At 41.6% G+C, this 21,972-nt stretch overlaps 1 protein-coding gene and 1 pseudogene across 14 annotated transcripts in view; one reads left to right on the forward strand and one right to left on the reverse strand.

Annotated features, from left to right (window-relative positions):
- Positions 1–6,144: 6,144 nt before the first annotated feature.
- LOC110309774 (small ribosomal subunit protein eS10 pseudogene) lies at positions 6,145–6,650 on the reverse strand (annotated as a pseudogene).
- A 5,413-nt stretch (positions 6,651–12,063) lies between these two features.
- The window catches only part of Cadps (calcium dependent secretion activator), a 454,319-nt gene continuing 444,410 nt past the window's right edge, over positions 12,064–21,972 (forward strand). For 6 of the 14 annotated variants that reach the window (XM_085828363.1, XM_021182622.3, XM_021182624.3 and 3 more), the window contains exon 1: positions 12,069–13,014. In XM_085828363.1, the coding sequence (XP_085684489.1) occupies positions 12,580–13,014 (435 nt within the window). In that variant the 5' untranslated portion in view covers positions 12,069–12,579. Of the gene's footprint in view, positions 13,015–21,972 lie in introns of all 14 variants that reach the window. The other 8 variants (XM_085828361.1, XM_085828362.1, XM_021182628.3 and 5 more) reach the window with 4 other exon arrangements.

Genomic DNA, 21,972 nt, shown 5'->3' on the forward strand with positions numbered 1-21,972 from the left:
GTAAATCTCAAAGCACACATTGCACCTCATACAATAATAGTGGGAGACTTCAACACACCACTTTCACCAATGGACAGATCATGGAAACAGAAACTAAACAGGGACACAGAGAAACTAAGAGAAATTATGAATCAAATGGATCTGGCAGATATCTACAGAACATTCTATCCTAAAACAAAAGGATATACCTTCTTCTCAGCACCTCATGATACCTTCTCCAAAATTGACCACATAATTGGTCACAAAACAGGCCTCAACAGATACAAAAATATTGAAATTGTCCCATGCATCCTATCAGATCACCATGGACTAAGGCTGATCTTCAATAACAAAATAAATAATAGAAAGCCGACATTCACGTGGAAACTGAACAACACTTTTCTCAATGATACCTTGGCCAAGGAAGGAATAAAGAAAGAAATTAAGGACTTCTTAGAGTTCAATGAAAATGAAGCCACAACATACCCAAACTTATGGGACGCAAAGAAAGCATTTCTAAGAGGAAAACTCATAGCTCTGAGTGTCTCCAAAAAGAAACTAGAGAGAGCACACATTAGCAGCTTGACAACACACATAAAAGCTCTAGAATAAAAGGAAGCAAATTCACCCAAGAGGAGTAGACGGCAGGAAATAGTCAAACTCAGGGGCGAAATCAACCAAGTGGAAACAAGAAGAACTATTCAAAGAATCAACCAATCACGGAGCTGGTTCTTTGAGAAAATCAACAAGATAGATAAACCCTTAGCCAGACACACTAGAGGGCACAGGGAAAGCATTCTAATTAACAAAATCAGAAATGAAAAAGGAGACATAACAACAGATCCTGAAGACATCCAAAACACCATCAGATCCTACTACAAAAGGCTATACTCAACAAAACTGGAGAACCTGGATGAAATGGAGAAGTTCCTAGACAGATACCAGGTACCAAAGTTGAATCAAGATCAGGTTAATGATCTAAACAGCCCTATATCCCCCAAAGAAATAGAAGCAGTCATTAATAGTTTCCCAACAAAAAAAAGCCCAGGACAAGATGGGTTTAGTGCAGAGTTCTATCAGACCTTCAAAGAAGATCTAATCCCAGTTCTTCACAAACTATTCCACAAAATAGAAACAGAAGGTACTCTACCCAACTCATTCTATGAAGCCACAATTACTCTGATACCTAAACCACAAAAAGACCCAACAAAGATAGAAAACTTCAGACCAATATCCCTTATGAATATTGATGCAAAAATCCTAAATAAAGTTCTTGCTAACCGAATCCAAGAACACATCAAAACAATCATCCATCCTGACCAAGTAGGTTTCATTCCAGGGATGCAGGGATGGTTCAATATACGGAAATCCATCAACGTAATCCAGTATATAAACAAACTCAAAGACAAAAACCACATGATCATCTCGTTAGATGCGGAAAAAGCATTTGACAAGATCCAACACCCATTCATGATAAAAGTCTTGGAAAGATCAGGAATTCAAGGCCCATACCTAAACATGATAAAAGCAATCTACAGCAAACCAGTAGCCAACATCAAAGTAAATGGTCAGAAGCTTGAAGCAATCCCTCTAAAATCAGGGACTAGACAAGGCTGTCCACTTTCTCCATACCTATTCAACATTGTACTTGAAGTCCTAGCCAGAGCAATTCGACAACAAAAGGAGATCAAAGGGATACAAATTGGAAAAGATGAAGTCAAAATATCACTTTTTGCAGATGATATGATAGTATATATAAGTAACCCTAAAAATTCCACCAGAGAACTCCTAAACCTGATAAACTGCTACGGTGTAGTAGCTGGATATAAAATTAACTCAAACAAATCAATGGCCTTTCTCTACACAAAGAATAAACAGGCTGAGAAAGAAATTAGGGAAACAACACCCTTCTCAATAGTCACAAATAATATAAAATATCTTGGCGTGACTCTAACTAAGGAAGTGAAAGATCTGTATAATAAAAACTTCAAGTCTCTGAAGAAAGAAATTCTAGAAGATCTCAGAAGATGGAAAGATCTCCCATGCTCATGGATTGGCAGGATCAACATTGTAAAAATGGCTATCTTGCCAAAAGCAATCTACAGATTCAATGCAATCCCCATCAAAATTCCAACTCAATTCTTGAACGAATTAGAAAGTGCAATCTGCAAATTCATCTGGAATAACAAAAAGCCTAGGATAGCAAAAACTCTTCTCAAGGATAAAAGAACCTCTGGTGGAATCACCATGCTGGACCTAAAGCTTTACTACAGAGCAATTGTGATAAAAAACTGCGTGGTACTGGTATAGTGACAGACAAATAGACCAATGGAATAGAATTGAAGACGCAGAAATGAACCCACACACCTACGGTCACTTGATCTTCGACAAGGGAGCTAAAAACATCCAGTGGAAGAAAGACAGCATTTTCAACAAATGGTGCTGGCACAACTGGTTGTTATCATGTAGAAGAATGCGAATTGATCCATTCTTATCTCCTTGTACTAAGGTCAAGTCTAAATGGATCAAGGAACTTCACATAAAACCAGAGACACTGAAACGTATAGAGGAGAAAGTGGGGAAAAGCCTTGAAGATATGGGCACAGGGGAAAAATTCTTAAATAGATTAGCAATGGCTTGTGCTGTAAGATCGAGAATTGACAAGTGGGACCTCATGAAACTGCAAAGCTTCTGCAAGGCAAAAGACACCATCAATAAGACAAAAAAACCACCAACAGATTGGGAAAGGATCTTTACCTATCCTAAATCAGATAAGGGACTAATATCCAATATATATAAAGAACTCAAGAAGGTGGACTCCAGAAAATCAAATAACCCCATTAAAAAATGGGGCTCAGAACTGAACAAAGAATTCTCACCTGAGGAATACCGAATGGCAGAGAAGCACCTGAAAAAATGTTCAACATCCTTAATCATCAGGGAAATGCAAATCAAAACAACCCTGTGATTCCACCTCACACCAGTCAGAATGGCTAAGATCAAAAATTCAGGTGACAGCAGATGCTGGCAAGGATGTGGAGAAAGAGGAACACTCCTCCATTGTTGGTGGGATTGCAAGCTTGTACAACCACTCTGGAAATCAGTCTGGCGGTTCCTCAGAAAATTGGACATAGTACTACCGGAGGATCCAGCAATACCTCTCCTGGGCATATATCCAGAAGGTGTCCCAACCGGTAAGAAGGACACATGCTCCACTATGTTCATAGCAGTCTTATTTATAATAGCCAGAAGCTGGAAAGAACCCAGATGCCCCTCAACAGAGGAATGGATACAGAAATTATGGTACATTTACACAATGGAGTACTACTCAGCTATTAAAAAGAATGAATTTATGAAATTCCTAGCCAAATGGATGGACCTGGAGGGCATCATCTTGAGTGAGGTAACACAATCACAAAGGAACTCACACAATATGTATTCACTGATAAGTGGATATTAGCCCAAAACTTAGGATACCCAAGATATAAGATACAATTTGCTAAACGCATGAAACTCAAGAAGAGTGAAGACCAAAGTGTGGACACTATGCCCCTTCTTGGAATTGGGAACAAAACACCCATGGAAGGAGTTACAGAGACAAAGTTTGGAGCTGTGATGAAAGGATGGACCATCTAGAGACTGCCATATCCAGGGATCCATCCCATAATCAGCTTCCAAACGCTGACACCATTGCATACACTAGCAAGATTTTGCTGAAAGGACCCAAATATAGCTGTCTCTTGTGAGACTATGCCGGGGCCTAGCAGACACAGAAGTGGATGCTCACAGTCAGCTATTGGATGGATCATAGGGCTCCCAATGGAGAAGCTAGAGAAAGTACCCAAGGAGCTCAAGGGATCTGCAACCCTATAGTTGGAACAACATGATGAACTAACCAGTACCCCGGAGCTCTTGTCTCTAGCTGCATATGTATCGAAAGATGGCCTAGTCGGCCCTCACTGAAAAGAGAGGCCCATTGGACTTGCAAACATTATATGCCCCAATATAGGGGAATGCCAGGGCCAAAAGAATGGGAATGGGTGGGTAGGGAAGGGGGGGCATGGGGGAATTTTGGGATTGCATTGGAAATGTAATTGAGGAAAATATGTAATAAAAAATATTAAAAATTAAAATAAAATAAAAATAAAAATCATAAATTTGAAAAAAAAAAAAGAAGATGTCACCTCAGTGATGCTGGTCTCTTCTTAATTACTGCTAATTTCTTAGCTCCAGTTAACCAGCATCAATAGTCCCAGTAATGCAAAGGTTTCACTTTAGTAGTTCTGGTGTCTTGTTAATCACAGCTGATCTTGAGCCCCAGCTAACCAGAACCACAGAATCTTCACAGTCAGAACAGCAATGGCCCTGAAAAGAGTCTTTAATTTTCCCTCTGAAATTTCACAAGCCAGGACTCCCTTTTCTGCACTGTTCTCAACATTATCTTCTAAGTTCCTACACAACATCTGACAGAGCTCTTAACACGGAATGGATCTTCTAGCCCAAAGTTCCAAAGTGCTTCCACAGTCCTTCCCAAAACAAAGTCAGGTTGTCATAGGAATAGTTCACTATGCTGGTACTAATTTGTCTTAGTCAGAGTTTCTATTCCTGGACGAAGAAGCAGTTGCTTAGGGGGTATGTGTGGCCTTGTTGGTGTAGGTGTGGTCTTATTGGTGGAAGTGTGTCATTGAGGTGGATTTGGGGATTCAAATGCCCAAGCCAAGCCCAGTGGCTAACTCTTCTTGTTACCTGTTGATCAGGATATAGAACTCTTGCTTCCTTATCTAGCACCACACTTTCTACCATGATATAATGGACTAAACTTCTCAACTGTAACCTAGCCCTAACTCATATGCCTTCCTTTATAAGAGTTTCCATTGTCAAGGTGTCTCTTCACAGCAATAGAAATCCACAGACACACACACACACACACACAGACAGACAGAGAGAGAGAGAGAGAGAGAGAGAGAGAGAGAGAGAGAGAGAGAGAGAGAGAAATAGAGAGAGAGTAGAGAGAGAGAAATATATATAGAGAGAAACAGGAATAGAAACAGAAACAGAAACAGAGATAGAAAAACAGAGACAGAAACAGAGACACAGAGAGACATACAGAGAGGAATATACCACACTTTACTACAATGTAACCCCTAGCTCTTACAGTAGCCTTTGGTTCCTAGGTAAGTCATTATGTATGAATTCTTAGTACATAATGAGAGCATGTCACTATCTCCTAACAGAGAGAAACACTGTATGTTAAGGACATAGAGTGAAAAATGGTTTCACAAATGAAGCAGATTATTTTCTAAATCCTAAAAAGTACCTAAGACAATGCAGGAGCTCATTTACAGAAAAGAGCAAAACTTCTGTAACTTGATATCTGTTATTTTTTACTATGAGGGTTTTCTTTATTTTCCTTCCTAATTGTTTGTGTCCAATTCTACCTACCTATTTATTATAAGACTTTCTTTCATTGCTTGAAAAAATATTCACAGCTAAAACATATATATCACCCAAGTTTACACATATTTATACATATATGTGTGTGTGTGCGTATATATATGTGTGTGATTTTACACACACACACACACACACACTATAGCATATATATCACCTAAGTTTCTCATTTCACAGGAAGTAAGTACTGTCATCTCTACTGAATCTGGATTATTCATTTGCTCAGGATACTAATAGATATGAGAGACAGAATTACCTGAATTGAGAACCTGAACATTTAACATGACCTCAGACATAACACCAGATTTGAGCGAACTAACCTTCACTTATAGAACTTCTATACAAGTCATATAATTTAAAATTTTAAAGAACATATTGATTAGATGAAATGTATATGTCTAAAACCAAAATTAACATATTTTTTAAAAAAGGTTGTTGTCCAAATGCTGCCTTATGATAACCAAACCTCAAGACATCAAAATGAAAATTAAAACCAGTTTTTACTTGAAACATGTTTTATTGGCCACATAAAGAGGTGACTGCCTTTACCAAAAATATCTCTCAATGGGTGGCCTCTTACTCAATCATGACTAAAACTTAAGAAGATAATAGATATCTTTAAGGCATATGTTAGAAATCCCTAATTTAGTGTCTCTCTTATTTTTTTTTCAGGTTTTTCTTCAAAGTCTATTCAATACAACATAAACTCCAACTTCACTGAGGTGGCTGACCAAAGCCGCCTCTAAACTGGAACTCAGTTGCTGAGCCAGCCCCAGCCTCAGCTTTCTTGTCAGCTCCAGGGGGCACAGCGCTCCTTCTGTAGGTGTCTCTGTCAGCCTCCCCTCTTGTGAATCTTGCAGGCCGCTCACCCTCTGGACCTTTGGGCGGAGGCCTGCCGGTCTCCGGACGGCTGCAGCGCAGGGTGGCGGGCACGATCTCCGGGGGTAGGTGCAGGTAGTCTCGGAGATACTGGATGCCCTCGTTCGTAAGGTACCAGTAGAAATGTCTCCAAGCAAACTGCTCCTTCACATAGCCTCGAGACTTGAGAGACTGCATGGCCTTCATTACGTGAAGGTTGGGCACATTTTTGTCTGCCAACTCGGGGTGCTTAGGCATGTGGACATCCTTTTTGGCGACCATCACGCTCTCCTTAAAAAGGAGTTCGTAGATGGCAATCCGATTCTTCTTAGGCATCAACATCGCGGCAGCTGCAGGGTCCGAGGCGGAGGCTGGAAAGGCGTCTCTCTTATTTTTATTTCCTCTAGACTTTATGTTATACATGAGATTACTAAACTCAATGTTTCAAATTCTACCTTCTTTATATGTCTTTCTACACTCCTTACTAAAAGTTTTTCTATCACTTTAAAGTTACCTAAGTTTTCTACAAAGCCAAAGAGTATAGGATTCAAAAAAATGTCTGCTGCTCACATGGCTTGTCTGGGTATGTAATTGCATGAGTGGATTGGTATTTGCAATAGAATCATATTATTATATAAGCAGAGATATTAAAAAGTAGACAAAACTTAAGAGCCTTTGGCTGAGTTCTAAGATTTTTTTTCCTTTCCTTGTTTATCAGAATTTTCATTTAGAAAAGCTGTGACCTCTAGGTCAAGATCCTAAGGAGTTCTGAATGGCATATCTTGTCTGTAGCTCTCTTGAAGTTATAATACCTCCAAGACCAGTGAATTAACCTCTAACTGATCTAAGACGTCTTTGAAAGACATATCTTAAACCTCTGATATTTTGGAGGATTTATTTGAAACATGTTTTATTAGCCACATATTGTTAGGTTTATCTTAACAATATGTTTGTTTGAATATGCTTGGCACTATTAGGAGGTATGGCCTTGTTGGAGTAGGTGTGGCCTTGTTGGAAGAAGTGTGTCACTGTGGGGTGGGCTTTGAGACCCAGTCTTCTGTTTGCCTTTGGAACCAGATATAGAACTCTCAGCTTCTTGCATGCCATGCCTGCCTGGACACTGCCATGCTTCCTGTCATAATGATAATGGACTGAACTTCAGAACCTGTAAGTCAACCCCAATTAAATGCTGCCCTTCATAAAAGTTGTCTTGGTCATGTTGTCTCCTCATAGCAATAAAACCTAACTAAGACAGAGTTGGTACCAGGGACTGAGGTAGGCTGTGATAGGCCTAACCATGCTATTGTTTGGAAGAATGTGGATTTGGGAGGCAGTGGAATGCTTTAAGTGGGACTTTATGGGCCATCCTAGGCACAATGTGGAAGACATTGAGGCAAAGGGTGATTTGAACTGTGGTTCTAGAGGTTTCAAAGGAGAAGAATTTTACAGTGTGGCCTATAGACTGTTTTTGTGAAGTTTTGGTGAAGAATGTTACTGCTTTTTACCCTTGTCTGAAGAGTCTGCATGAGGCTAAGCTGAAAAGACTCAGATTAATCACATTGACAAAGGAGTCTCAGAAACATCCAGCATAGACTTTGTCCTCTGATTTACTCTCAGGAAGACCATTTTGATCAAGCATAGCAAGCTTAGAAAGGAAAAATATAAGACATATGTTTCAAGTACTGAAGGGGCACTAGGAAGTACAGGAGATCTAAATCCTATTTTCAAGGACATTAAATGAAATTAAGGAAATGTTGACCTCGGGGCTAGACTCCACCTAGCTAAGCTTGTTTATATGTTTGTAGTTAAACAAAGAATAGTTATAGTACGGTATGTGTTATTTCCTGGTTATTGTTTTCATTTGGACTTTCAATATGGAATGAACTTTAATCCAGATATGGAGGGCATACTGTGATCCAGAACTTGAGGCATGAAGGCACAGACTTTTGATTCAGATCTTAACATGGAATGACACACACAATTGATCTTGATCTAGAGGCATAGTGATCATGAAAAGCTTATGCCCAGCCATTATTGTACTTGCTTTTAATCCCAGGAGACATAAACAAGCAGATCTTTGAGTTCTAGACCAGCCTGATACAGAGCAAATTCCAAGTGAAGAAAAGCTTAGGTCCAGGCATGGTGGTACACACACTTAATGCCAGTATTCAGAAGACAGAACCATGCAGATTTCTATATTCAAGGTCAGCCTGGTCTACAGAGCAAATTCCAGGACAGCCAAGCTTAGTCAATGAAGGAAACCATCAAAACCAGAAAGCTGGCAATGGTGTAATAGAACAAGGGGGACCATGGTCTAGCCCCAGCAAGCAGCAGAACTTGGTAGCTTTGGTCATGTGACTCTGGCTTTAAAGTTAAGACTAGAAGTGGTTACTGGGACAATTGATGCTGGTTAGCTGGAGCTAAGAAATTAGCAGTGATCAAGAAGAAACCAGCATCACTGAGGTGAAATCTTCTGGGAAGTGTTTTCTGAGAGCATAAACTAGCTGTGTTCCAGAGTTAGCAAAGGTGTACCTTGCACTGCTGCCGGACTTGATAATGTGTAAGAATCACCCAGGTAGTACTGGTTTTGAAGGCATGAAGGGGTCATGAAGAACAGCTGAGGCTTGGCACTGTGACAGGCCTTAGAAGGCTACTGGTAAAGGTACAGCCCCAGTTGCAGTTGATAGCTCAGGACTGAGGGTCATGCAAAGAGGTTGAGGCTTGGACCATGAAGAGAGCCTGTGAGAGGCTATTGGTGAAGCCTAGTTACTGCATAAGACTCCAGGGAATTAGAGATGATAGTACCCTGGGATGATCATCAAGAACGGCAACAGCAGTGGAGTAGAGTCAACGGGAGCCTAGAGTGCTACAGAGGTCAGAGCTGGAGAAGAGGTACAAGCCCTTTGGAAGAGTCCAGAAGATGATGTGTGGATCCCAGACACTGGAACAAAGAAGGTGTAATGTTGAAGTAGCCTTGGATACTCCAAGATGCTAGAGATATCAGAGCTGTGGGATACCTGTTGAAGAAAGCTGTTAACAGGGAGTGGAAACAGTCCAAGAATAGAACGTTTGTTGCAGTCAACAAAGATGAAAGGAGTTTGAGATATGAAGATATCAGATATGGAGATGTAGAGTTTGGAGTTTGCCCAGCTGCTTTTCTGTCTTGTTTGGTCCAGAATTTACTCACTAGGAAATTCTGGAATGATAATGTATAGCCTATGATAATGGAAGCATGTTATCTGCTTTCTGATTTTGATTTTATAGAGGATTACAGTTAAATGATTGGAAGACTCTTAGAAAAGACTTTGAACATTGTATTTTTAACATTATTGAGACTGCTATAGATTGTGGGACTTTTGAATTTGATCCAAATATATATTTGCATTATGCTATAGCTAGCTATGTCCCACTCTATGTTTGAACAATCCTATGGGAACCAGGTGGTAGTTTGATTATGCTTGGCCCAGGGTGTGGCACTATTAGGAGGTATGGCCTTGTTGGAGTAGGTGTGGCCTTGTTGGAAGAAGTGTGTCACTGTGGGGTGAGCTTTGAGACCCTCCTCCTAGCTGCCCATGAGCTAGTTTCTCCTGTTTGCCTTCAGAACCAAATACAGAACACTCAGCTCCTCTCTCGCCAAGCCTGCCTAGCTGGGCACTGCCATGCTTCCAGCCACGATGATAATGATCTGAAACACAGAATTTGTAAGTCAGTCCCATTTCAGTGTTTTCCTTCATATAAGTTGTCTTGGTTATGATATCTTTTCACAGCAGTGAACCCTAACTAAGACACTATCTAAACTGTAGATTTCTATCTTTAATAAAAGGTGGATATTGCATTTCTACATTAAGGAGTATTTGAAATAAATAACAATCCCCCCCAAATCTGCAAAAATATAAAACCAAGCAAAATCTTATTACATCATTTCATGAAGTGTAAACAGATATACAGACAGAATTCACATCACTCTGTCTTCACTGTGTAATAATTAAATGTACAACAAACTGTTACAGGGAACATAGTTGATCAATTAGTGATCTCTGTCTGGCCTTAGCACACCTTTCTCAGATCAGTTCCTTCTCCCTAAACAACCTCTTTATATGCTAAACGCAGTCTCTCTGTATGGCCAAATGCTTTATAATCCAGCTTTCTTTGTCCTCTTCACTCACCCATAGGGGAGCTCTACAAAACTCTGCACTTTTCTTCCTCTGTGTCCTGTCATTACATCTCTCGGAGTCACCACTTCAACCTACAATATCCATTCCCCATGTTCCCTCTTGAAAGTTTCATTCTCTTGTTTGATAATATAGTTCACTATATCCCAATTTGCTTTATTCATGAGAACCTTTTTTCCATTTACAAACCTAGATTTGTTGATATTATGTTTGAAATAAACGTGCCGCACTTCTTTGTATGTTTATGCTGTATCTCCCAAAGGAGAATATACTCTTGTGAGAATCTTCTGACTGTTCCATGTCCAGAAGCACTTAGAGCAGTTCATTAACAACAACAACAACAAAGCTTACTCACAGCTGTCGATCCACTGACTGGATTACCATAGTTTTCTGCTCCAGAGAAACTGATAAACATGTTTTATTTCCTCAGAAGAGTTTAATAGAACTGGTAAACTGTCAAAGTTTTCACACTGTTCAATTTTAAAATTTAAATGAATTTTAAAAAGTGGGCCATAAAAAAATAAAGGCCATAAAGGTTTTATCTTTGATGTATGATAAAACCAAATGCTAGCAGTGAATATATTACTTAATTCAAAAAATGAAGAGAAATTTTTGGAGTGAAGTACAGATACATTTTGCTTTGAGTTCATTCACATATTTAATCAGGTTTACCAGAAAGCTTATAGTAAAACTCGTGGTAGATTGTAAAACACAGAACAACAGTTGTTATTTAAAATTTAAAGTCATGCTACTCATTTATAAACAGCAGCTAATAAGGGGATTAGAAAATATGCGAGCATACAAGCTGAAGACTAGGTCTTTAACTGGTTTTCTGATGCATCTAAAGTCTCCGGTTAGGTTCAGCACGCTGGCCAGCTCCCCCGTGCCTTTTGGTCCCTGTTGGCTTAAGAAAGGATTCCAGAATAAAGACATCATCTGTATTAATAATGACATCATTTATATTAATAATGACAATTCCACAACCCAGAGTAAAGACAGTGTAACAGAGACAGTAAATTAGATATTGCTGCTGCCGAGTTTTGGGGGGTGTCTGATTTGGTATGTGGGTTTCCTGTTCCTTCCCTCAGATCTTCATGGAGGAAGGGCTGAACAGCCAGAAACCTGGCAAGGTTCAGCAGAAAATACACGGACTTCTAGAGACTGAAAACAGCTTCACTGACTTTGAGTTGGGGGCGCTTAATTTCTACTTAAATAGCCGAACTTCATGATCCATACATTAATTCACTCTGATTTGATGCGTTTGTATTTTACAGTGGTATTGGTTGTTGGAACAGAGGTTTACACAGATGAGAAAAACACACTGCCTCCCCTTCCCACTGCTCCTTCCCAGCCACCACACCCCAGATGAGAAGTCTGAAGGTAACATCTTACTGAATTCCTCTTTCTGTGACCTTTGGACGCCTCCAGAAAGCCTGTTTTTGCTGGTCAGAAGCTCCCATTGGCTTCTTTATTTTCCCTCCCCACCCCTGGAGGAAAAAAAAAAAAAAAAACTTTTTGTCCCCGGGAGGGGAAGAGAGGACGAGGTAAAGAGAAGTGGTCTAAATAGGACAGGGGGCAAGGAAGACTGGGGGGCATGAGGGTCAAAAGTAGTGAAGCTCTGAGGTTTTGGGGGCGCACCGCACTTCCCCCCTCTAGGCCTTTGCAGTCGCCCTCTCCGCCGCGGACACTGGAGAGTTAAGCCAATAAACACGTAAGCGCCGCTCGCTCCCCAATCGGCAAGATGCCTCTCCTGCTCTTGGCTGCATCGACAGCTTGCAACACTCGGCATCTTTTCTGGAGGCGCCTCCTTCAGCGGCTGCAGATGGCATCCGGCTGCGGGCTCCGGGCTCGCAATTGATTCTCGCCCTTGCCCACCTCGGGTGAACACACGCACCTCTCCCTTCTCCTCCTCCCCTCGCGCTCCTGGGTCTGCGCTCAGCTCGCGCTCGCCGGGCAGAGGAAGCAGTCGCGGCGGCCGAAGCTGAGTAGCAGCGCTCGCTCTCCCTGACCTAGGAAGAAGCGCCTACCCGGACAGCCGACCCTTGGCTGCCTCCAGCGCCCCCCACCTTTTGCACCCCAAGGCGGGGGCTCCGGGGACCCCCCTCTCCCAGGCGCTACCATGCTGGACCCTTCGTCCAGCGAAGAGGAGTCGGATGAGATCCTGGAAGAGGAGAGCGGCAAGGATGTGCTGGGCTCGGCCGCGTCTGGAGCGCGCCTGTCTCCCAGCCGCACCAGCGAGGGCTCGGCAGGCAGCGCCGGGATGGGGGGCAGTGGCGCCGGGGCCGGGGTGGGCGCCGGCGGCGGTGGGGGTAGCGGCGCGAGCAGCGGCGGCGGGGCCGGGGGGCTGCAGCCCAGCAGCCGCGCCGGCGGCGGCCGGCCTTCCAGCCCTAGCCCGTCGGTGGTGAGCGAGAAGGAGAAGGAAGAGTTGGAGAGGCTGCAGAAGGAGGAGGAGGAGAGGAAGAAGAGGCTGCAGCTGTACGTGTTCGTGATGCGCTGCATCGCCTACCCCTTCAACGCCAAGCAGCCCACCGACATGGCTCGGCGGCAGCAGAAGGTAGGTGCGCCGCGAGGCCGGGGAGCGGCGCCTTATTGTCGCCGGGCAAGCGGGCGGGGCGAACAATAGGAACCCGCGGCGCAGCTGGCGAGGAGGAGCTGGGGAAGGTGAAGACCGCGCCCTGGGATTAGGGGCCCCGTCTTGCCACGGCCCAGCTTGACTCGGGAGATGTCCCTGGGATGTGACAGGGGTCTACGGCACGGGGCTGCGCGCACGGGCCTCCCTGTGGAGGGAGCCAGGCGGGAAAGTCCCGCTCGCTCTGTGACCTAAGTGGCGCGGGAAGTGACTTGCAGCTGGCAGCTCCCACAGAGGCCTTGTCTCTTTCAGGGCTCCCTGCGCTCCCGAGTGGCGGCGGCTGCGTTGCGCTCTGGCCCGCCCTCCGGGGCGTGCACTAGGCGGGCGCAGGCTCCTGGCAGGTCAGGGCGCGGGTGTGGAGCTCTAGCATCGCTGGACTCTTGGGGCAGCGGGCAACCGCAGGGGCACGCAGGAGAAAAAAAAAAAAGCCAGCCCAGGAAGCGAGTTTTCCAGTGACTTAGCCAAGGGCGCCCCCTCCCAACCTGGTCAGCTGATCGCCACCTAGGGTAACCTAGGGGTCGTCCTGCAGCAGCGCTTTCCTCTTGCCAGTCGTCCCTCCAATCCTTTTCCCCTTCTTCATGGATCCCAGAGCAGGGGCGCGCCTAGTGGGCCCCTGTGCCTGGGGTCAGCACTTCTCCCATACCCTCCTTTGACCATCTTCTCCTCCCAAGGTGACTTCGCCGCCACCTTCTGGCTTCGCTGAGGCTCTCCAAGTCCTTTTGTTACTGGATTGATAAAAGTGCAGCTGCAAACAGATTCTCAGTTATAGTCATAAAAAGCTTTTTGTGTCTGAGGCAGAGGCAAGGCCATGCCGGCTTTGAGCTACTTTTGATGCGGGGGGGGGGGGGGGGAGGGGGCATTACTATCTCCAACCCGAGAAAGGACAAAAGGGATGTGAGGTCACCAGGGGCTGAGGGTCAGTGAGGAGGATCAGCCAGAAAGGGATCAGGAGCTCAGTGGGAGTGAGTGTACTGGGTTTTTTAGTCTCTGGGAACAAATGAAGCATTTAAGCTTGCATGAGGCCAGTTGAACCCTGGAGCCGTGGGCTGTTCCAGCTGTAGCCCATCAAGGTTGTGAGACGATTTCTTAAAATAGTAGTTTAAGAATCGTTGCTGCCATTTAAATCTAAATTTTATGTTGCTCAAGTAAGATGTTGGATCTTTCCATATTTACCTTGCATCCTTATCTCGAGGTAGAACAGATTGCTCTGTTTGTTTTGCTTATATGTGTATACACACCACCCAACCCTGTCATTTTAATTTACCTACTACTGCATGGATGCCAGTTTTATTAAGTCAAAAAGACTCATTTCCTGAGTGAGAGATAAAAGGTGAGCCATACTCACCACCCTCCATCCCCATCCCTGCAATACCCCCTTACAGAGGCCTTTTGCTTCCCAACTGTGGTAAGGCAGAAATATTAGATTGTCAAATTTTGATAAAAATATTTAGGTTAATTGTGGCTCTACATAGTCAGCTGATCTAAATTTCAGCTTGGAATTGTATTACTTGTCTTTATAGTATGGTAAATTTTACCTTCAAAATCTCATCAAGGATTAAATTAGTCAAAGATGTCCTAGACTTTTGCTATGAAAACTGACTTTAAACAGAATGAAGCAAGACCTTCCATTAGTCAGTCAAAGGCTTTGTAGCTTTGTCCTTTAAATAGATGAGTGGGTCCAGCGGTGGGAGAAAGAAACAAGAAAATACTGTAAGAATCCAGTTCTGTTAAGTTGAAAGACCACTGTGAGACCATGTCCCTCCGATCTGACTGCATATAGTATCTCACCCCATCCAAAACTCTTATTTGAGGAGAAAGCCTGTTTTTACACATGACCTTTCAACACCAGAGAGACATCAGCACAGACTGATAACTGGCTTTCTGTCAAACTATTTTTAGACACTGCAAAAACTATTGCTAAATATACATCCCAGCAAAACAACCCCAGGCCTAGTGGCTACAGCGAGAAGAATATATATATAAAAGAATATACATATATATATATAATTTCATGTATATAATTTCATATATATAATTCATATATATATGTATAATTTCATATATATATATATGGAAATAAAGTTTCCTTGTTGCTCTGACCCTTACTGTTTGGTGCATTCTGGAGGAGATAACATTGTTTCTCTTAAAATTCAAACTTTTGAAACTCTGAAAGTAATGGAAAGGTTTGCATACTCATTATGGTAAGATTTAAAGCCAATAAATAAAATTGGTAAGCTAATATCAGTCTGGAGCACTATATACTCCTTGTGAACTAAGAGTGAGCTTTGAACAGACTGGAAACAAGTGTATTAAAAAAAGACAGATGAAAATTGATGTAGAGAAAGGGTTAGAAAGATGCAGAAGGCAAAAAGAGAGAGAGAGAGACCTGCCTATGCAAACAAACCATGAGACAGCAAAGGGGTGTACTCTAGAGTACAGTGCACCTTATGAAGCCGATTTCCAACTTCAGTTATGTACAATGTGCAAGGCACTCCATTTGGACCATTTTATCAAAGTCCTTGCTTTATTATTTGAACAGGTTAAGTTAATTAAAAACAAACAAACAAACAAAAAAACAAAACAAAACAAAACAAAAAACCAGGGACTATAATACACAGTTCCCACAAGCAGAAGTAAATTTCCTATGTTGTTAATTACTCAGCAGAATTATACAAGTCAGGAATAGCTGAAGTAATACATTGCCAGTAAAGTCTATAGTTTTTGTCTGAATTCATTTTCTGTTCTTACATCATATCTGCTTTTGTTTTGGTGGTACCAGGACTCAAACCCAGAGTCTTAGATATGAAAAGCAAGTGGATCCAGTGCTTGCCCTGGCATCCTCAGCCCCTAAGATCATTTTGAATTCGTCTAAGAACCCTGACATAATTGCCAAGATCACTCTGAAACTCAAAGAGGTTGTAATAGTTTGCTTGAAGTATAATGAAGGCAGACAAAAGAGTAGGCATTGAGCCAACGGGTGGTCTGATACTAAATCCTGAATTCTGAATAGGAGACACTGGCCATAAATAGTCTAGAGTATACAAACAGGAGGCTAGCACACTGATAGCATGTCATGCATCCTTCTGTACAAAGTGATATTTATCCTTTCCTCAAGAGAGAGGCCTATTCCTTTTCACCCTGGCACCCATCAGATAGTCAACATGGACATAAAGAACACAAAGTAAAAGCCAGGCACAATAGCTGATGAATCAGCTGGGCACCCTTCTCTTTCTGTTTCCCTCCACCCCCTTTTTAGACATTGTTCAAACTAAAAGGAAAAATACATTTGTTCAGGAGATCAGTGAGGAGAGGCGGAGGAAGAAGATGATGCTGTTTTGCATAATGCTGATAGTTAACACTACTTTATTGGAAAGAAAAAAATTCTTGGCATCCAGCCAATCTCTTCAATGTAAAGAAAAGACTGTAACAGACATTTTACAAAATGTGTTTTACCATTTATAAATATTTTTTGTCTTCTCTACTGAGTCTAAATGAGACATGGTGGTACTGGGTCATTTATGACCCAAACAAAATCTCTCCCAATGAGACTCTTACAATACCAGTTCAGCAACTCACATGGCAATAGCTCTCTGCTTTTTCTGTTTCCTCCCCAGAATGCTAAAGCAAATACCTAGAGTTGGCATGGCAGAGCTACACCATCTGTTTCTAAGTTACATAGTAATGGTGATGGGTGGCTACCTCATGTGAACCAGCTACTTATAGACTCTGCAAAGGGAATGTGAAACCAGGCTGTAAACAATCGTGTGTAATATTTAGATTGACAGGAGGACTTTTAGTTAGGCAGCCATTAATCATAATTCCTGGATCATAGATTCTCTCATGTAGATATCTGTGTGCTTCCCAAATGTATGTATGTGCTCTTGTGTGGATGCTCACATAATGGTGGAAAAGAACTGACCAAAACTGTGTCTACTTCAGCACAACTACTTCATTCAAGAGAACTTTGTTCCTGGATGAAATGTAACTTAAATTCAAACTATTCTTTTCTATATGATTCAGCTTATATCTTTCCATGAAATTATGGCTACCGCGGATTTCTGAGTTCGAGGCCAGCCTGGTCTACAAAGTGAGTGCCAGGACAGCCAGGGCTACACAGAGAAACCCTGTCTCGAAAAACCAAAAAAAAAAAAAAAAGAAATTATGGCTACCATTGAGGCACTGTTTGCTACAGATTCCATCTTTCTCATTTATTTGTTTTCCTTTATTGAACATATTTTAGAAGCTATAGCTTTCATGAAACTCAAGATCCAGTACCGGTTAACTCTGTATGCTCATTATTCTTATGGGTGCTCCATTCCTAGCTTTAGGCACCTAGGCTGCTCTACTACTCAAAAATCTTAATCTTTGCTCTGCCAATGCATATTATCAGCATTTTAAAATATAAACTATTCTAATGCATCAAGACAATAAGTGACTGCTACCTGATTTCCTTCCAACAGAATTATGTCTTTCTTTATCAAGAGAATAATCTGCCTTTTGCCCCCTGCTCCCAAGTCTGTTTGGTGTAGTGATAAGGAACAATTTATTATACATTGTCCTGGCATTAACTACATTCTGAAGATGCAGAATAGAAAAATAATGGGACCATCTTGCCTCATTACACATCTGGAATAGCCTTTTGCTTTCCTGCAGCTGGACTCAAGAATGAAGGAAATTAAATCTTTCATTCCTGGAGAATCATATTCTATAAAGTAATGAAAGTCAAACGACTCAGAGATCTTTTCTCTGAAAAAAGCAAATAAATGCAGAACCATAGGCTATCACATTGAAATATGAGAGTAATTGACTTGGGGCCAAGAATTTATAAAACTGAAAAGGGAGTTATGAGGAGAGTTCTCCCTTGGAACTAACTCCAAACAAGCAAACAGATGCTCACTGCAGTCAGGCTGGGTGGCCAAACCAACAGACACATGTACCATCTTGTTCTTGAACTGGAAGAGTTTATGATTTGGTTTGGAAGATAGCAGACACGGAAATCAAATAAGTTGAGAGTAGGAAAGAGATTACTAGACAAGATGTTGGTTACAAATGCAAAAGAGGAAAGGGGTGGTGTAATCATATGTACCCAGACTGAATTTGTGCCGGGAAAAATCATCGTAAAGCACTAGGGTTGTCTTGTAGAATTACCATAGTTTTTCTGGATTGGGTACTAGAAATTTCAAGTCAGACAAACTAGAATTTTCTAGTCATGAAAAAACCTTGAGGTAGCAAGAATGTGGAAAAGAATCACTGACTGACACTTGCAGACTGTTCTAAGTGACCAAAACCTAACACAAGTAACTTAATCAAAACAAAACACACAGCAGAGGTTGGATATATCAGGCTGTGGGTGTGAAAGCCTCAGTTCAAAAGCAATTGAAGGCATGGCTGGATCCTGGAGTTCAGATGACTTTGTCTACAGAACTTTTAAAAATAGAGATAGTGAGGGGGTCAAAGATTATAGGCAAGTCTTCTATTTCTAATTTAACATGATCTGTCATTTGTAGGAAGGGGCAGGGAACCATTCATTAGATACTGTTCATGTCCCTTCAGATATGAGTTGATTGTTCATTACCAACACATAAAATCCTTTAAGCTTGGAGGAGGAATGTTTTCACAGTATAAAATAAGGCACTTTCCAAACAATGCACAATGACTGGAGATGAATCAATTTATCCAACTATCCATATTTCCAGATAATGTTGGAAGAAGACAGACTACACAGGAGATTGCAAGCTTTAACTTGTAACTTGGAGCCAATCTACAAAGTTATTTTGTCTATGAAGCATGTGCCCTGTTTTCTAATTAGTTCTCTGCTCAAGGTTTTTTATGATCAAAAATTTCAATTTCTAACTTTTCATCTGGTTAATTTCATGGAAATATTAGGACAGAATTTTTGTGTATTTGTAAAAAGCAATAAAAAAGAAGACTCAACTGCCATTGCTTAAACAATAGAATGTACATCACTTTTAACCTAATTGTATTTGTTCCAAGAAGGAAATGATATATGTCTAAATGGTATAATAGCTGTGCTGTGGGCCTTGCCAAATCCTTTTCTTCTTTATGTTGCTTACCAGATACTGACTGTCTGACCCTAGCCCCTGGGAAGCATTCCTGAGAGAGAATCTGGCATTTGGAACACTGTGTTCCCTGTTTCTGGCGATCAAAACTGGCGACAGTTCTTGTTTTCTTGTTAGAATGAGATTCATCGTTTCTGCAGAATTAGAGGCTTGATGGTCAGCACTACCTCATTAAATTTTTATTGGTCAATCCAAGCCTATAATAGAATTACTTTTCTGTTCTTATCAGATAACAAAGGAGGGAGACAGTTGGTGATTAGGGTCTGGTCATTACTATTGGAGTCCTGATGAACAGTAAAGACAGCAGCTAAGAGCTTAGACTTTGATGTTTGGGATTATCTCCTGCTTGTTTCAGCTAGTTATAGACTCTGTGATCTTGTGCAATTTACTTGTTCTATCAGAGATTCAGTGTATACATCAGCAAAATAGAGGGCAGCAGTTGTCCTGTCATCTTCGGGTTATTATGAAAAGTAAGATAATATAGTGAAGCTCTTAGAACAGCCATCTGACAGTTGGTAAGTGTAAAATAAGCATTGGTTCTTGCATTGGCAATGTTTATACATACACACAAACATGTATTTATACATGTGTTCATATACATACATATACACATACATATATGACATCATGCTATTTTTATCTGAAAGGCTGGTGAGAACTAATATATGTGAAGTACTGTCATATTAGTGGAATGTATTTCTAGTTTCTAGCATCAGCAACATAAGCAGATCTAGAAAATCAGGTGGTTGCCATTACAGCATCTTCTACCGACTAGATGGAGCCAAGCAAGCAATAGATCTCTGTCTACCTTTTTGCTCAGATGCTTCAATAATTTTATTCAACAAAGGATCAGTTTATCCAGCTTTTAAAAATGTCTTTGAACATGCAATTTTTTCATGACTAACACCACACACACATTAATGGAAAGACTTGCTAAATGCTTAACAGAGGACTCTGATAGAGCCGTGAGCTACCCAGGTGGTTTATGGTGGGACTCTTAATAGTCTCTTCTTCTTCTTGTGATCTTTCTTCTCCCACCTTATGCTCTCTGTCACAGAATAGGATACTTTGTTTCTTCCAGTCTGGATATTTTCATCTTGATACAATAGCTCTTTTACAAATGTTGGTTTAACTTTGTAGGATGAAAGTGTTGCCAGTACTAATGAGAAGTGCATTATGTTTGTGTAAAGTATAGATTCTCATCCTTGTATGACTTATAGTTTTACACACACACACACACACACACACGACTTACAAGAACAGTCAGCATACAACAGACCCAATAGTGAAGTATCTCACCTCCACATACTTTTATTCCATGGTGTAAATTTCTGCTCAGCCTTGTGAGCTGGTAGCTATATGGCCTAAGTTACTTTTCATGACACTATGACCAAATAAATATCTTCTATTTGACTGAGGAATGATAGACAAGGTACACTTAAAGTTTGTGTGCTGTTCACTGGTACAGGATAGTCATAGTAGAGTCCGTGGTGGCTTGAGGCTTTGGCAGTGGGAGCATGAGACTGCTTGCCGGCATCTTGGCCAGTCAAGAGCCAAGACTTGACCAGAACCAGGCCAGGATTATGACCCATAAGACTCCCTATAGCCCAACATCATCCTAAAGGATCCAGAGCCCACTGAAATAGCATCATCATTCAGGAACCTACATTTCCAACATATGAACCTGAGAAAGATCCTTCACATTCAAATCCTAACAGCTCTATTCCCCATCCCCTTCTTGTTTTGTGAAATGGAGAAACATTGTCAAGAACTGTAAAAGAGAAGCATGGTAAATACTTAACACGTTTTTTGTGGGTTTTTTTTTCAATTTTTTATTAGATATTTTCTTCATTTATATTTCAAATGCTATCCCAAAAGTCCCCTGTACCCTCCCCTCACCCCGCCCTGCTCCCCTACCCACCCACTCCTACTTATTGGCCCTGGAGTTCCCCTGTCCTGGGGCATATAAAGTTTGCAAGACCAAGGGGCCTCTCTTCCCAATGATGGCTGACTAGGCCATCTTCTGCTACATATGCAGCTAGAGACACGAGCTCTGGGGGTACTGATTAGTTCATATTGCTTAACAAGTTTTTTGTTTTTTTTAACAGATGGTCCATATTGGAGAACTTTTCACAGTAGCAGTCATGATAGCATTCTTACATATATGTTCCCCCAAGGTCACCACCCTGTTTCTTACTGTTGTAACCTTTGCTGGAACTGCTGCTTACTATAGATTGTCTCTTTCCTCTTTCTTCTCTGAGTCACTCTTTTTTTTTTTTTTTTTTTTTTTTGGTTTTTCGAGACAGGGTTTCTCTGTGTAGCCTTGGCTGTCCTGGCACTCACTTTGTAGACCAGGCTGGCCTTGAACTCAGAAATCCGCCTGCCTCTGCCTCCCAAGTGCTGGGATTGAAGGCGTTCGCCACCACGCCAGGCCTCTGAGTCACTCTTATCTCTCTTTTAATTTACTCTAGTGTCAGCTCCTTTAGGGAACCTTCCCAAGCCTTTACACTGGGTCAGTCCACACACAGCTCTGTGATCTGAGTCCATTCTACCTCCTTTGCACAGTACTTACATTAGTCTTTGTATGCCCCTCTCCTTCCCAGGCAAAGCCATTTCACTTTTTCTCAGTCCTTCACCTACCAAACAATAGAACAGAGTAGGTTCTTAGAAAATGTTGAAAGTCCACAGTGACATTCTATTTTCTAGCAGGTTTTGAAAGGAAAGCAGTTAAGGATTCTGAATTGCAGCCTGGGACACACAATTTCTTTACTTTTATGAAAGGGTTAACCAGTTACTAAAGGAT

Source organism: Mus caroli, unplaced genomic scaffold, assembly GCF_978045245.1.
Source record: "Mus caroli unplaced genomic scaffold, Mus_caroli_1 scaffold_12, whole genome shotgun sequence".
NCBI lineage: Eukaryota > Metazoa > Chordata > Mammalia > Rodentia > Muridae > Mus > Mus caroli.